Source organism: Pezoporus flaviventris, unplaced genomic scaffold (genome assembly GCF_033815535.1).
Source record: "Pezoporus flaviventris isolate CSIRO_AGI_PZ_B2104156 unplaced genomic scaffold, CSIRO_AGI_Pfla_v1 ptg000007l, whole genome shotgun sequence".
NCBI lineage: Eukaryota > Metazoa > Chordata > Aves > Psittaciformes > Psittacidae > Pezoporus > Pezoporus flaviventris.
In genome coordinates, this window is record NW_026892555.1 from 74,298,061 (window position 1) to 74,315,244 (window position 17,184).

General features: G+C 40.8%; 1 protein-coding gene across 3 annotated transcripts in view; it reads right to left on the reverse strand.

The window, feature by feature from the left end:
- Positions 1 to 16,424, reverse strand: part of CTNND2 (catenin delta 2) — a 645,610-nt gene extending 629,186 nt beyond the window's left edge. The window contains exon 1 of one of the 3 annotated variants that reach the window (XM_061449215.1): positions 16,245 to 16,424. In XM_061449215.1, the coding sequence (XP_061305199.1) occupies positions 16,245 to 16,281 (37 nt within the window). In that variant the 5' untranslated portion in view covers positions 16,282 to 16,424. The remainder of the gene's footprint in view (positions 1 to 16,244) is intronic. The other 2 variants (XM_061449216.1, XM_061449218.1) reach the window with 2 other exon arrangements.
- Between the last annotated feature and the right edge of the window lie 760 nt (positions 16,425 to 17,184).

Here is a 17,184-nt window from a genome sequence, read left to right on the forward strand (position 1 = left end):
ATGTTAAGATGCAACTTCCTATACTATATAAAGAAGCTACCTGTTCGGATCTCAGTAGGCCATGCTTTCCAGATCCAAGACAAATAGATATTAATTCTCAAACATTAAGCATTAATTTTCTGCTATCATCACCCACCAAGACTGAAAGCAGAGGGTCCATCAAGCAGTTGTGTAGATTTATGCAACTTCTTCAAAAATATGAAAGGAAAAAAAAATAAATCAAAAAATATGCTACAATCTGAATATTAAACAGGCATTTCCCATCATCAATAATATCACAGAAATGTAAATTCCAACTGTGAAGTATTTATTTTTAAGATAGCTTGAAACTGTAAAGGCATTAATCCACAGCTTTTCAACTCGGAGTCTAGTCTTTTGCTGCAAGCATCTCCCCTTTGCTTTGTTGAGAAAGAAAATAAAAATACAGATCAGGGTGTCCATGGTATCCCAGGAACAACAGAAAAAAGCGAGCATGCTACATATACTTCTTCAGTTCCAGTATCAGAGTAATTTGAGACATAGACATCACATTATTCCAAGTAAACTGCTGCATCAGCAAATGGTGAAATGAAATGAAGACCAACTGCTAACAAAATCGTACAGCATCTGCTTCAGAGAAAACCATAATGAGATTCTTGAAATATCCTGATGATGGCTCCTCAGGGATCCAGCTATTGTGAATTTTGTATTTCAGGAGACTAGCTCTTGAATGTAGAAGCATCTCAGACAAGGCTGAATGGTGATACACAGGCACCCTTGGTGCAGGCATACGGACCATACTAGAAACCATGCAAAGCTTTGAGCTCCTTTACATCCTGTTATATCTAAGTTTTCAGGCAGTATCCGAACATTCACTTGCCATTTGCCTACCAAGAAACTTCTCCCACACACTGGACAAGCCACAGTAACCAATGCAACCGACATCCTTGCATTGATCAGCACAGAATGTTCAAGCTGAAGACCACACAGAGAGTCCTATCTGCAGAGAAACCTGTTGCCTGTTGTGTCAGAAGGCAAGTATCAGTGGAAACACTGGGGCCCATACTCAAGACTTCCCTGGTCCCGAAGCTTCCATTCCCAGTTTAAAGCCTTGTTCCTCGTTCGACATGAAGTAACAGTTAAACTGATATAACACCCCACTAATATCTTAATTTCTCTGAGACAATGCAGATGCCAAAACAGAAGTCAAAGAGCAGTTGTGAATTATCTAGAAATGCAGAACTGCACAGAGCTGTCTGGATGTGGCCTCATCAGTGCTATGTAGAAGGGAAGAGTCATTTCTCTCCCACCTCAGGGTGATGCTTTCCCTAACACAGCCCAGGAAGCTGTTGGGTTTTCTCTGACATAAGAGCATACTGCTGGCTCACGTTCATGTTGTCCACCAGGAACCGCAGAACCTTTTCTGCAAAGCTGCTTTCCAGCCAACTGGCCCCAACATGTGCTGGTGCAGGAGATTATTCCAAACCAGGTGCAAAACATGGCATTCTTCCTTCATGGACTTTACAAGGTGCCTGTCAGCTCTCTTCTCCAACCCGTTAATACGTCTTTGAACAGCAGCACAATCCTCTGGTGTGTCAGCCACTCCAAGTTTTGTATCATCTGCAAAGCTGCTGAGTGTAACTCTGCCCCATCATCCAGATCACAAATGAAGAAGTTAAACAATACAGGATGCAATATCAAGCCCTGGGGTACACCGTTTGTGCTTGGCATCCAGCTGGATTTCGTGTTGCTGTCCACAACCCTTTGAGCCCAGAAATTCAGCCATGTTTCAGCCCACATCACTGTCCATTTATCTCATCCATACATCAAGAGCTTGTCTATGGGTATGTTATGGGAGAATGTCAAAAGTCTCCCATAAAGTCATAGTAAGTTGCACATGCTGCTCTTCCTTCATCCACCACAGTGGAAGTTCATTCTTTCCACTCATTGTAGAAGGCTATGAGGCTGGTAAAGCATGTATTCTTCATAAATTGATGCTGACTACTCCCAGTCACCTTCCTGTCCTTCGTATGTTTGGGAATTATTTCCAGGAGGATTTGCTCCATCACCTTCCCAGGGACTGAGGTGAGACTGACTGGCCTGTAGTTCCCCAGAATATCCTTCTTGATGGCAGGAATGATGTCCACTTTCCTCCAGTCCTCAGGAACCTTCCCTGATCGCCACGACCTTTCAAAGATAATTAGATACTTTAAATCTCCTACAACTAGTACAAAAGTAGAATTTTTAATGTAGGTGATGGGCAGATGCCATGATAAATTGGATCTGTACTAACTCCTCCACACTTCCATAAGCAAATATACTGTTGCCTACAGGCTGATTCTGAAGCCCAAGTCAGCTTTTTATTAGCATTTGATCAGACATTCTTGCATTTGTACCAGAGTGCACACAAGGATAAAAAGGAAAGCCCTACTGTAACCATCCTAAGCCCGATAGTCACAGATCAATAATGAGATGCCACAGAATTTCATGTTACTAGTCATGACGAGTGAGTTCAGGCTCCCTGTCAGTAACAACAGCCTCTGCCCTAACTCGGGAGAAGACAGTATCCAAAACAAGCCAGCTACCAGCTGAAAACACAGGTAATGAAGCCTAGAGCAAAGCTCATGAGAGCAGGAGACAGTGATGTCAGGGAAGGGTGCTCAGCTGTGGAATAGTCTATTTGAAGAAGAAGGGAAAAAAAAAAAAGGAAGAAGAAAAAGGTTCTAAGTCTGACCATCCTCTGAGGAAAAACAAAAAAGAAAACCTATCATGAGTAAAGGAGATCAGGTACTCTGCTGTACCCACACATAGCAGCAAACAAATTTATCTTCTAGAAACTATGTTTTTTAAACTGAATTTTCTCCTGAGATTACATCTGTAGGAAATACTACTGTCATTCATATTGTATTTACCCTTCTGAGGCAAGTGGTTTGCTAACTCCACAAGTCTTGCTGATTATAATCTGACAACCTAGAGAACAATGGGTAAGAAAAGACATGATCTGAGAAGCTTCTAAAGTGTAAATGTATAAAACCACAAGGACTGAGCACCTTATGTACATGCATTTAGGATAGTGATATTTAGAATAATTAAGTATACATTTCAGTAGACCATACTATCAAGGCTGACAAGACATATATAAATGGAGCTGTGCAAAGTTGTTTCCTCCAATAAAGTACATTAATTCTGCTCAGCCATCCTTTTTTTTTAATTATTATTTTAACTGAAATAGCAGCAGCTGTACAAAAGCTACAATTAATGTTTCATGGAATTTAACAAATTTTACTTTTCAAAGTAATATTGCATTAAATGTATTTTTGATTGTGTATTATACTACTACCTGAAAATTACTCCAGAACAATAAACACAATCTGTAATATGCCCAAAAACATTATACATTCTTGCCACCTAAGTCATTACCCATACTTGTTGAGATAATTTACTTCATTTCAAACACATGAAGCGATAAAGGCAACTTCTATCTAATAAAGCACAAAGAAAAGTCTACTGTTACCTTATGATCCACTGAGTCAAAGCCTAGGGTGCTCAGCCACCTTGGCCCCTTCCCATTTTGTTTCCTTTTGTTTCTTTTCTGTTCCGTTTTTTTGATTGTTTGTTTATCCTTACAAAAGGAATATCAAAAAAAAATTACATCGGAACATACCACTGTTGAGAAATCATCTGAAAAGCTCTGAAATTTAAGACAAACAAAAATTAGAATAGTATTTCATGTTTTGTGAGAGAAAATTGTCCAAATATTCTAGGGCTTACCTATGTTAATTATTTTCTTAAAAGAATCTTCAATTACTTCAACATCAATTTAACCCTATATGAAGAAAACAACCTATGGATATGGTAAATTCAAACATTTGTCCCTCATCTTCCTGCTCTGAGACTGCTGCTTTTGGCTTGAAACAAAAAAGGAAAGGATTGGAAAGAAATTGCTGCTTGTACAACGACAAAGCTTGAATATAAGCTGCCTGTCCACTTTTCTTAGTATGTGATGAAGCAATAACACAGGCTCTTGCTCATAAACAAGTTTAATATCATTCTTTACATACTCTGTTAACTCAGAGAGTATAAATGCCATAGTAAAGGACCAGCAGCAGAGTATTCGCTGATACTTTGCGCAGCTTCATTATTCTTGCAAAAGTAAGTTTTGGTTTTGTTCTTTAAACTTCTCATGGAGAACAGACCTAGTACATTTGACTTCATCCCCCTTACTTCCCCCACCCCCACCCCTTTTCCCCTCTCCAAATGACTTCCTTTTAACTTATTTTCATGTTTTTAAAGAAAGGACCAAAGTTCAATAATGACATTTTCTGGTTTGGGAAAAATCCTCTTGCATCTCATAAAACATGCTGTTAATTACTTGGGAAAAGTATCGTAAGAATACAAGCAACATTTAGTTTTATGCCACATGTGCACTGAGAGCAGTACAAGAGACAAGGATTTGCTTAAGCAACATGGAAAGGGTTACATGCGCTAGGGAACTCAGAGTACATAAGCAACCAGGATCCTATTTTCATGCTTGTACCTGACCTGTTTTCAGCCTCTCTAGACTTGTTTTCCCTTGTTAGCAGTTGTGTTAGCTAGGTTTCTGAGCTTTTCAGCACCAGGACCATCTGTGAGTATGTTTTGGACAGCACAGGTTCAACAAGGTTATGATCCAAGTTCAGTCATCAAAACACTGATGTAATGCAAAATAAAAAGCCACCACTATGATTACTTAGATGATTGATAAATTAACATTACAGTCTGTTACTCCATCTGCATTCTTGCATATGGTCTTTCATATATGGTACAGTTAGTGAATCCACATAACACTGTTTTCTAAACACACCCTGGGAGGGAGCTAGTTATCTACCACTTTTCATGGGGAGAGAGTGCTGAATCATAGTCCTGACTGTGGTTCTTCTGTTTGTTACTGCTTGTAAAAGGCCACGGAGTAACACAGAGGTGTTGAGCTCACTCCAAATTTCAAGGTGGAAAACCCTAGGATATTCATAACTAGCTTCAAGGTCCTGTTGTAACTTAGGTCTGAGGCCCAGTTTCACAACAAAATCAGCATACTGAAATTCAGTATCAGTAAGAAGTGAATACATTTCCACTCAAACACTGAGAAGTTTGGTTTTGTATTGGTAGAATGAGAAGAAAATCTGAAATGAGAGCTGTAAACAGGACAACTGAAGGAGTTACCTGATACTTCTACCTGCTAGCCTGCACCTAGAGGTATCAGCTTCAGACCGCAACACCACCTTTTTGCACCATAAAATTATTTAAGCTATGAAGAAGTATCCTAAACTGTAGAGGGATGCAATACATAACCCATGCACACTTATTAACAAGTGATAGTACCTACATCCTGTCAGAGAGCAGGAAAGATCCCAGATGTTTAAAATATTCTATTGAAGCCATTGATGACTGTTTCAAGACAAATCAACAAAAGTCTTTACAAAAGAGGAGGCCTGCCTGACAGGAAGAAGGAATTAAAAGAGAGACAATACTGCTATAGATGCTTTGGGTTAATATCTGAATGTCATATTAAGGTATTATTAGAAACTCTGCATTTACCTTCAAACTTCAAAAGTTTTGGAATATAAATGCTCAGAACTTAAATTGCAAGTCCCTTTTTATTCTTCTCTTCTATACATACATGAAAAAAGTGAAGATTAAAACATCAGAAACACTGCACAATGTCCTATAAATTCATTCAGCTGGGTAAGTCACCTTTTAGAAGAAGCTCTAAAATGATTCATGTGCAAAGAAGAAAAAGCTTTGTGCTGCCCTTCCTTTCCCCAACTGTTCCTGTGAAATGCAGATGTATAGCTGTGCTTCAGAAATACACTTTGTATCAAAAACCTGGTATTATGAAATAAATCACAAGTCTCTAACCCTTTCACAGAACGAGGATAGAAGTGCAAGCTTTGGATACTGAGAACACATTTAGAAATACCCATTCTTCTGCATGTTTTTGAACAATGGGGCTTTGAAAATTCTGGTTTAGTGAAAGGTGTCCTTGCCCATGACAGGGGTTTGGAACTATATGACCTTTAAGGTCCCTTCCAACCCAGATCATTCCATGATTCCATGAAAGAAGAATAAGAGAGAATCTGAACTCTGTAAATTTCTCTTTTCAGTGCTAGGAAACACGGTAGCCACCTTCAGGTTGGTGAAGGATTTTTTTGTTTGGTTTGGGTTTTTTTATATCAAAAATATTTGTTTTCTTCCAGTGGAACAAGCAAGACTACAGTACTACTAACTTAAGATGGTGTAAGAGAGACAGACATGCTTCAGATGTGTATGAAGGTGGGAAAACATTCGTGAAAGTACGAATGTCTTCACGGAAGTGCGGTATGGGTTTTCAATGGCTGCTCCCATTTGGAAGGGAAACCAACCTCAGCAGTAAGTAGTGCAAGCATAGCACCTTCGATGGCCTGTGTAATTCATCAAGTGCCTTGCCTGTCAGAATGGTACAGGCAGATATGTTATGTTCTGGATCACCTAAAGGAGGCAACGTCACTGCAGTAAGTCCTCTGTAACTTCAATGGAGTTTGAGGATAGCTAAAATTATTTTGGGTTTGTATTCCATTTCCTTCAATGTGCAACTTACAGCAGTTTATATGAAAGAGACTTGTGATTTATTTCACAGTATCAAATTTTAGATTCGAAGTGTATTTCTGAAGCAGAGCTATACATCTGCATTTCAGGACTGCTTCATTTTCCACTCATCCCATTCCTCCTAGTCAACTCAGCTTTTTCACACCAACCACTCATTCTCTTTTGTTAAGCAAAAATATGACTATATTGCATAGCATTACAGATTATACGCTCCTAAATAAAACCATGTGACAAAAAAAAAACTTAAATTTTGGCCACCTGCCAATATTATGTAGTTATTAAATCTGAAGTGGAACTGAAAGACCATATTTAAATAAAGATTTATGAGAAAAGTATTTGGAAAAACATGGATACTTAAATATTATAATGAGAATATTAAGCCCTTCAAAAATCAGGAGTCCTGGTATTTTGCCAGAGCCATGCTAAACATGTTATGAGTAAGTAAATTTAAAAACAGTGGAAGGGGGAGAAATAATTGCTTCATTCCCAAGAATATAGTTAGTTGTTTTAGAGGTCTATACAGCTTCCTAGAGAGTAATTCCATTTATTGCAAACATACTACAGTATCAGGTAAACAAACCTCATACTTCCAGAACTATACTGTCCTCTAGGTCAGAAAGGATGTACCTGTAAGGTAAATTAGCTAAACAAACTAGCATTCTGATTTTCTCCTCCTCTTCCCATGCCTCCTCTACCCCCTCCCTTCCCCCACCCCCAATCTGTAACTCACATATTGATCGAATCTGGAAAATAATTATTTAACCCAGTATGGCAAAATTTACAAGTTCTAAAGTATTGAAATCATAAACTGCTAGAAAGTACTCATCCTGCCTGTTTAATACCTGTGATTTTCTTAAACATACACACAACTGTGTCATGACAAACATTAGATTGTAGAATCAGTGAAGAGTCAAGTGAAAGAAGGCTGTATAAAGAGTAAATAGTATTTGTACCAAGGCATACCCTATACAGCACACCTCCCATGGAACTGGTTGGATTTCTGTTACCAAATCCAACAAGAAGGGTTTTTGGGGGGTGGGGGATGGGGGAAAAATAAAAAATTCCATTGCTTTTGAGGTTAATAGTCAAGTAACACACGTGACACAGATGCAGCTAATTCTATAGGTAGCATACAAGCAGAATATATGCATACATAATCTGAACATGTTTTAAGAAATGTATCTGTGCAAGGCATCCTGTAAGAACTGAGATACATTTGCAAATGAAGCACTACTGAAAAACATATTTCTAAACGCACTTTCTAGAAATCAAGACTGTCCCAACTACCTGTGGTAAACAACCAAACCAGCATCTTTCCTATTCATTGACAATACAGCAACTGTGCTTTCCTGCTTGTCTCTCTGTCCCCACCTTCCTTCCCCAGCCTTTTTTTCAGTTTGCTATTAACAGTATCTCAGATCTCTTTCTCTGCTTTAAACATTAGATCCACAGTTTAAAAAAAAAAAAAAGGGGGCAAAAGCAATCTATATTGCAGAGTCTTTGGCTCCTTGACAAACACCATTGCTCCAAGTCTGTTCTGTCAATAGATCACCAGCAATGTGTCATTTGGGGACCTGAAATATTGTCATCACCACTAATCAAAAGCCAAGTAGCTCCTCACTGAATATTTTTAGAGGGGAGACCATGCTGAGAGAGTCTCAGACAGAGCAATCTGTCAGCAACATCAGTCTGAGGACTCCAGTGGACAGAGCAACGCTAGAGAGGAAACCCCCACTCCCCCTCACCAGCCAGATCTAGTTTGAGTAAATGCAGATAAGGATTTCACATACAAACAGGAAAATCACATTCTTTGAAGTGACTCTGCCCAGCAGGCCTTCCAGTGAAACAACGATAGCATGTTCAGGTCATCAGACAAAGATGCCAGATGTCAAAAAAATTAAAATATCCAGAAGTCCTAAAAGTAGGTGAAGCTTATGTGGCATTTCACTGGCATTAAGTATCAGGTACATCGTATTCCTCAAATACTGACACTGCACTTACTAAAGGGAAAAAAAAAATAAAAATCTTATTTTGGAAATCAAACTAAATTCCTAATCTAGCTGTGCAGAGTTTCAGCCATTCTAAGATAAACGGAAGTCATAAAACATGATCAAAGTCTTGGTTTGACCTCTCAAAAACAGGTGTCTTTTCTGCTCAGTTTTAGTCTTCTTATGCCAATAGACATGAAATAAGAGAAATATTTACTACTCACTACCAAAAATTCACATCTCTTTAAACAGACTAGAATAAAAAAAAAAAAAAAAGACAGCAAGACCTACACATGCACTGTACCTCCTAGACTTGGAGACAGAAAAGTAAGTATTACAAAGCTGATTAATCTTGGCTACTTTTAATTAAAAGGTATTTACAGAGAGGGAACGTTTAAGACAACCAATCAAAGCTCAACCTCAAAAGGGCAAAGAAGAGATGTAAAGGTTAAGTTTCATCCACCTAAAATAACTGCTGCATAGATCTATGCTACATAAGCTGACACAGAATACAAGAAAATGTTTATTCCTTTCTGAAATGAGGAGCATTATCCATCCTTGGAGTGCTCATTATGACAGTCAGCATTGAGAATTAAGTGCACAACATCCCAGTGGAAGCAAACTCATAAAAAGCAGGCTAACAAACTTCCTTAATTTGACTAGAAATATATGCTTTGGAATTCGCTTTTACTGGGGGAGGGAACAACCACCAAAAAATACCAAAACCCAAACAAAACGGAAAAAAAAAAAACAAAACACAAAAAAAAACCAAAAATACACAAAAAACAACCCCAAACCAAACAAAACAAAAAAATCAAAAACAACACCCACATGTAATGACACATTAAAAGAACCTACTTACCTAGGAGTATTAAATAATTGCTTAACAGAACACTGCATTAGGCTTCTCACATATACTATGGCTTCTGTTCAATGTTTCCATTTATGTGAAAAAGATTTTTTGGTTATCATGACTTTTTTTCTAATGTCAGTTCTTAAAATTTATGATTCTAAATTTACCCTTTGATTAGACATGCACGTTTTTAACTAAGCTCAACCTGTCCATTCTTCTTTGAAGAGACTAAAGTCAGAGCCCCCCTAGACCCTTGAGGCTTTGTGCAATAATTTACTTGTTTTTGGTAAAGACAACAGAAGTCAGAAGTGGAAAATAAGTGCAATAATCTGCCAAGCTTGTCAGAAACTCTTTTGACCAAAAATATGTCCTTCTGAACCTATAAAATCTTTAAGGTGCCACCATATTTATACAGAAGAAGAGGAAACGGTGTGGCATCTCTCCTATGCCTTCACCCATAGGATGCTGTATGTCATCAGTAAAATAAAAGCATCTGTAGTAGTTCGCACTTAATGAGTACGGTGCCATATAAATGCTAGTTTTCCCAGGGTTAACCAAATTTTACCTTCTCAAAATCATGCAGACATATCTGAGAGGCATTTGGGAATTAACTTGGTGATCCCTAAGCAGGACTTCCAACCCCGTTACTCAAAATTCTTCTGCAGGTCATTAATGCTATGAATATGGTTCAACAACAGAAACAAAGGGAACAGAAGCCAACTGTCTTCTGCCATTTTAATTACAATGATAATTTTAAGAATGCATTAAGCTTTCTACATTACTGACACAAAGAAGAGATGTACTATCACATTTTCAAGTTCTCCCCTGTACTGCCAGATGACATACATCAGTACTACAGTGGAAATCCACATATAAAGTCACGTTATTCTTGTAACTCAAGCTTCAAAACCATTTGCAGTAAGAACAGCAGGAATTATGTGCTTCATCAATTACTGTCAACTTCCTTCATTAAAGCACAAACTTTTTAAAATACCCAAAGCCCTTTTGTTCTATTCACTTCGCTTCTGAGCACACTAGGTCAGACAAGGTTAAGCACTGAACTCAAGGTTCAGGTTACCATCATACCATCACGCGGTAATCAAGGACACAGGTACTTCATCAGAAATATTCAGAAAGTGCTGAATATGACTAGTCATTTTGTTAAAACTTGTCAAAATGCTCAAAGACTGACCTAGATTTTGATCTGTACGAATTCACTAGATTATCCACTCTTTATTTAGCATCCACACCATTTAGGAGCCCAACTCTGACTTTCCACAAGACTTCAGCTTCTAAATCGCACAGAATGTCATTTTCAGATGTATCGCACCAGTCAGAAATGAGATGATTAGGCGTGCTCAAAAGCTGCCCTGAATTACAGTTGGAAGAAAAAAATGTGCAAAAGAGATGGCATAAGAATGCCTCTGGGTATCCTTAAAGAATTCCATTTCTCTAAAAATTCTGGCATACATGACAACAACAAGGTTTGCCCAGAAAGGCTTTTGTTGCTTAACCTTGAGCAATTTCCACTGTTGAAAACCTTTAAGCTACTGTTTCCTTTGATAACCATTCTCTGACCTAGCCTTCTGCCTTCTCACTCTGCTTTTCACTGAAAATGAACCTCTGTATTCACTGCCATACCATTTCTCATGTCAAAAACTGAGCATGAAAAGGCTTTTGCTTTCCCATATGCCAAACAGGTAAAATAACAGCCAACCTCTTGGCAAGAGCAACAGTTATTTTTAAACAAGCAAATTCGACTGGGACAACAACTACCTGCTTTCAAAGAAACCCAATTACTACCCAGCCAAGTACAACATTAGGAGAAAATATCAGAATACCAAGACTTGATTCAGATAATCACGTACACCATCTTCAGAAGTTACATTCTTCACTCAGATTAATCTGATATAAAAAAAAACACACCAGAACACACACACATTCCTGTACATCAGCTTCTGTACCAGACATACACACGCTCCCAAGATTCAGTATTTTGATGGAATACTATAAAGAAAAAATTTAAGGTTCACATGTTCTGTTTTCAACATCCAGTGCATATTTTCTTGCTTTTCAGATACCCAGCTTCAAAAATGGCAGAAGTACCCTCCTGGAAAGCAGGAATTAAAACACAATACATTCCTTGAAATTAATTGCCTGGAGCCTTTTATTACACCCCTGAGATGCTTGCCAGCCACCCTCCCAAACTGCTTGCTGGTTATGAATGAAGGCACATACCTTTTACAGGACGCAGATTACAAATTTTGGTAATCCTAGCAGTGCCAATAGGTACAGCAATTTTCTACAACCACTCTGAAACTTATTTCTCATTATTGCCCCAAACATCTTACTAATTTAAAAGAAATTAATCTGATCTAAATTAATATGGAAGAGTTAAGTCTCAGCCAGCGACTTCAGAACAATTAGGAACCCCTTAAAAAAGAGATCAGAATCTCTTTTTAAGCTACCTGCATTATCATTCGTCTCCCTTCAAAAATTCAGCTGTAAAGGGATATTATGGTGTCTCTTAATTGACTGTGTTAGGGCAGAAGAATGTACGTATGGCTTAAAAAAAAGAATATACTGATGTTATACTAAGCAGACAAATTTAAGTTTTACTGTCAATTTTTGACATTTTCTTGGCCAAAAGGAAGTTTCTGTACTGTGAAGATTTTTGGGAGATGAAGAAATCAACTGCAAACTTCCAAGAAAAAATAAAGAAGAGGAATGAGTAGAAGGGGAAAAATGCAAAATCATTCCCCGGATAACCTTTTCTGACAAACCCTTTCGACTCACAGATGTTCTTGACTTAGTTGTTACAGCTCAAAGTGGTCTCTGTCTATCTGTGGCTTCTTAAAATGAATGAAAACAAGTGGAAAATAATGGTCTGTCATACAGTAGAACTATAATGGATAACGCAATAAACCCTAATAAAATATAACAGAAAACATGGTTATTTTACATGTGAATTGAAAAAAGTTACTATCTTTTGGGTAGGTCTGAGAACTACTGTTTTAAAGTTTCATTAGAAGCCTGTTTTTTTTTTCTCAGAAACTTCAATAAAATAGGCAGTGGCCAAAAGGACAAGATAATACATATTCTTCCATGCTTTGTATCTCCTGAAGTTATTGCTTATTACTATAATTGAATTTGGTAAAGTAGAACAGGCAGTTTAAGAGCCAGCAGAATGCACTGTGAGTTAGCATGCCAAGAGCCACTTAAACAAATACTAAATATTTGCTCTCATAGATACTGAGATGTTTCTCCATTTCTTAGTGGCAACTATACAACAACAATAACAAAAACCAAAAATCTTATTCACTTGGCTATCAGTTTACACATAAACAACACCATATTTCCTTTTTAGTTTTACTGAATTTAAATTTTGTCCAGCATACTGCCAAAGAATCTGGTCAGGTGATCAGCATTTACAACCCATTCATAACATTGAGTTAGCACATCCCAAGGGGATAGAAGAAATTGTTTTAGTGTGTCATGCTGCAATTCAGACCTCTTTCCAAGTGAGCATAACTAGAGAAGAGCCATTAGCCAAAGGGTGATGTTCTGCAGTGTATGAGCAGAGGACTGCATACCTGTCCTGCATGGAGAGTTCATACTGACGTAAGAGAATGCCCCCATTGGAGGGTGGGGGATGAATAAATAGATAAAAGATCAGAAAGATTTACAGTTTTACAGGTGGAGTGACTTTTGTCCGGGGCAGAGGGCAAGAGGTATGAGGAGGTAGAGAATCAATCTCATTTAAAAGCAAATGTATTTTAGTCCTTTTTGAGAGTCATTCTCAAAAATGAAAAACCAATGTGCTATACTTAAAAATGCTGTCACCATTGAGGCTGATGATTTTATGTTATTAATAATTATGTTATTAATTTTATGTTATTAATAATTAGACTACTACATTTAATATTGTGCAGTTAAGTAAGCATCCAAAACTCATCTTGTAATAAGATCTTACTCAGACCTTCAAAGGGGAGAAACAATCAATTTCATTTTTGTCAAACCTCAGCTGTAACTTGAAATATCAAACTCTTCATGACTTACAAGCCCAATCAATAAGCATCAAAACCACAGGTCCTTATTTAAGTAAAGAGTACTGTAATAATGTATTTTCCTTATCTTGCTGATACTGCTGAAAACAGCTGGTTTTAGGAATTGTCAAAATACACATCTGAAATACTAACAAAGATATGCTGGAATTTCCACAAGTGGCAGGCTCTAAAAATCATATCACACTGAACCATGAAACACAAAATGTATCTGAAATTTAGTGCAAAATTTGCCACTCATGAGTTCTGCTGATTCTGTTATCTGCTCCATTTACATGCCAATCTACAGCCCTACTTAAAAATGCATTTCTTAAAACCCTTAAAATAAGCTGCTTGAGCACTTCCTTTGTAGCATGTTGATTTTACATGTGTCTTCAGGAACAAACTTGAACACCAAACCACAGCCATCAAATTGATACCATCCATCAGCAAAGGTAAATTATGCAAATCAGAATTATGCAAACACCTTTTTTTCAGTTGCTACTATTTCTATTTTGTGCAGCTGTCTGTCAGAGTTCATTATGTGAGGATGAAGTTATTTTAGTAGTGTTAGTCAAAAAAAAACCACTAAACTACAGCAGAAGTCACAAGCTTGTGTCACTGATGAGCTATTATTTACTGCTTTTAACTCTGTTAAGGTACCTGATAAACAGAACTGGGGCACAGAAGCTGGAGTTCCCTCCCAAAAGCATCTTTCTTGCAATCCACAAGAAGTCATGCAACTGAAATAAACACTTGACTTCCCACCAGCAGCTTTGAGGGGTATTTCCTTTGGTATGTACACATAGCACAGCCCGCTACTCTTTTTTTTTTTTCCCCAAGCCTCTCTTATATAACAGACTGCAAAAACCATCTCTGAACAACGTGATCAAGATGTGATCTCCTATTTCAGTGCTACAACATTCAACATAATCACATTCAATGCAGTCCCAAGCCTTTAATCAACTTCTCATTAATGACAATGATCTATCGCAAGCTCTCTGCAGTTCTGCAGGATGCAGACTGATAGTCAAGGCTCCCAAAGGGTCAGGTCATTCACTGACTGAAAAGAGACAGCTTCACCAACTTGCCTCAGAATTAGGTCTTACAAGGGTATTCGATCATCACAAACTTCCACATTTTGCTTACAGATCACAGTCTTCCAGATGGTTTGGGTTTAGGGTTGAAGCCTCTCCCCAGATAAACCATGTAAAGGTATACAGTCTCATAAAAGCCCTAAAGCCATCTGAGCCCCAGAGGCCCACAAGTAGGATGTGCAGCAGCTTCCCCTGGATACCTGCACCTAACTCCCTCGCACCATGCCGTTTATACACTGACCAGCTGACTAGGGCTGTTGAAACGCATCAATCCAGCCTACATGAGTTAGGTAATCAGGTAATTTTTTTAAGACAAGATGAATACATCCTTAAACACAGGATAACAAAAGATATTTTCCTTCCCTTGATTTTGCAGAAGCTCACAACAGGCTTATATAAACTCCATATAATTCTGCGTAGTTCTCTCGCTATCTTGAGGTATGCAAGTCTTGACGTACCCCACAGAGAGGTTTGCTACGAACCACAGCTCAAGATGATTCACTGTTTTCACTTTACATACAGACTAGCTGTACAGTCTGAAAATAAACCTGCACCATGAAGTTTTTACTTTACGCTGTTACAGCCAATAAAAAGGCATACATGTTTTAAAGGGCATAAGTATCAGCTAAAACAGCCGATAAAGTTAGCAGTTGGGTGTTTAATAAAGGAACATTCATTTCTAGATATTTTCTGCATGTTTGGGGTATTTTTCTACAACACGCTAGGTTAATTACGACACTCTAACACTTAAAGTATCAGAAAGAAAATGTCTCTGCACAAGATTCTATATTCTATGTATTCGTGCCTCCAATCCCTCCAGGGGAAATATAGCATGGTTTCTAAAATGACTCCTCTTCAGGGTTTTTATTTTATTCAAAGATCCCCGGCCAGAGGAATTTGTGTATTACACGTACCGCCTGCGCTGCTGCACCTCCTCTGTGGCGGCTCGATTCAGCTGAACCTACGCTTTGACCGATCGATGCAAGCACATTACACACCAGAATAAGAGTACGTTAGGGGTAAAAGGAAAGAAAAGCATCTTTCCTTTCAGCCATTAAATATAGATCAACGAAACACCACCGGGCACACCGCGGCTCCCCTCCCACCGCTCCTCGAGCGCAGGATTTCGCAAACGGTGGCTTCAAAGGAAGACACCACCACCCTCCCCGTAGCGCACGGACAGACACACGGAGCTGCCGTCGCCACCCAGAGCCGCCCCAGTGCCAGGGCCATCGTGCCGGCACTTCCCGCCCGGCTCCGAGCAGGGCCGGGCGCTGCCCCCGCCCGCGGGTCTCCGGGCCCCTTCCTCCTCCTCCTCAGCCCATGACTTCACTGCCATAACGAGTACTCCAGTGCAGAGCGTCGGGAGACACGGTGCCGCGGATGCCCTACATAAGCAACGACTAACATAAAGAGAGGGAAAGGATGGGGGGGGGGGGGGGGGGCAGGGAGGCGCGGGAGGAAGAAACAAGGGAAATAAACGCACTTTGTTACCCTAATGCTTGAAGGCACAAGCACAGCTCTCGCACAGATCCCAGCAGCCCAGCCCATCCCGTTCGCCTCGATGAGGGGAGCACTACAGAAGCCCGCACCAAGAGGAAATATCACGCAAGCGGGAAGGAGGGGGAGAACCTGGCACCATTACGGTGTCTGTCGTACTCACCAATCGGCGCCGATTCAGCCTGCTTTCTCCCAAACATACACCAAAACCCAACAGCAAATCCTCAGTCCGCTAGGCAAGGATGAAAGAGGGCGGGGGGAGGAGGCGAGCAACGGCCCCGGGCTTCACCGCAAGGTCCTGACCTTGCCCAGTTGCAACATCCTCGGCTTGCCTCCCCCCCCCCCCCGCCCCCCGGCGTGCGTCTGCGTCCGTGAAGTCCCCGTGTCCGTGCGAGCGCGCCGATCCGGGTCCGAAGGGCTCCGCCGCAGGACAGCTGCCCGCCGGCTGCCGGGGAGAGGCGGGCTCGGCACCCACCGCCCCGCCGCTCGGGCGAGGCGCGGGGCCGCGGCGGCGGCTGGGGCAGGCTGCGCGGCGCCGCCGTAGCGCAGCGCGCCTGGCGGGCGCACCGGCCGCGGGAGGTGGCCGAAGGAGACACAGCCGCCGCCGCAGCATCTGCCGCCGCCGCGCTCCCGCCCGCCCTGCCTCCTTCCCTCCTTCTCCGCCTGCCTCCGCTCCTCCCTCCTCTGTCCCCTCCCCAGCAGGAGCCCGCCCGCCACGGCCGAGCAGCCGGCGCTAAGGGGAGGGAGGGGGCGGGAGGCCCCGCTCCCGCTGAGGCGCCGCCGCTGCCTGCGACTGGCGGGGCTGAGGAAGGGCCGGGCCAGGTGCACCGACCTCACCGCAACGGGGTGCGCCCCCATGCCTCCCAAGAGTGCCTTCCCCCCACTGCCAGGGGATGGTGGTTTGCCGGGGAAGGGGAGGCAGGCAGGCCGGCCGGCGGGCGGGCGTCGGTGGGGAGCACTCGCTAGGCACTGACAGGTACGCCCACTGACTTGGGCTGGGTGACTGAAACTTGAGGTCTGGCAGACAAACGGTAAAAGCAACAGGGAAGGGAGAGCCGGTTCCACTGCTCGGTTGGTTTTCCCTCCCCATTCTTGGGAAGCCT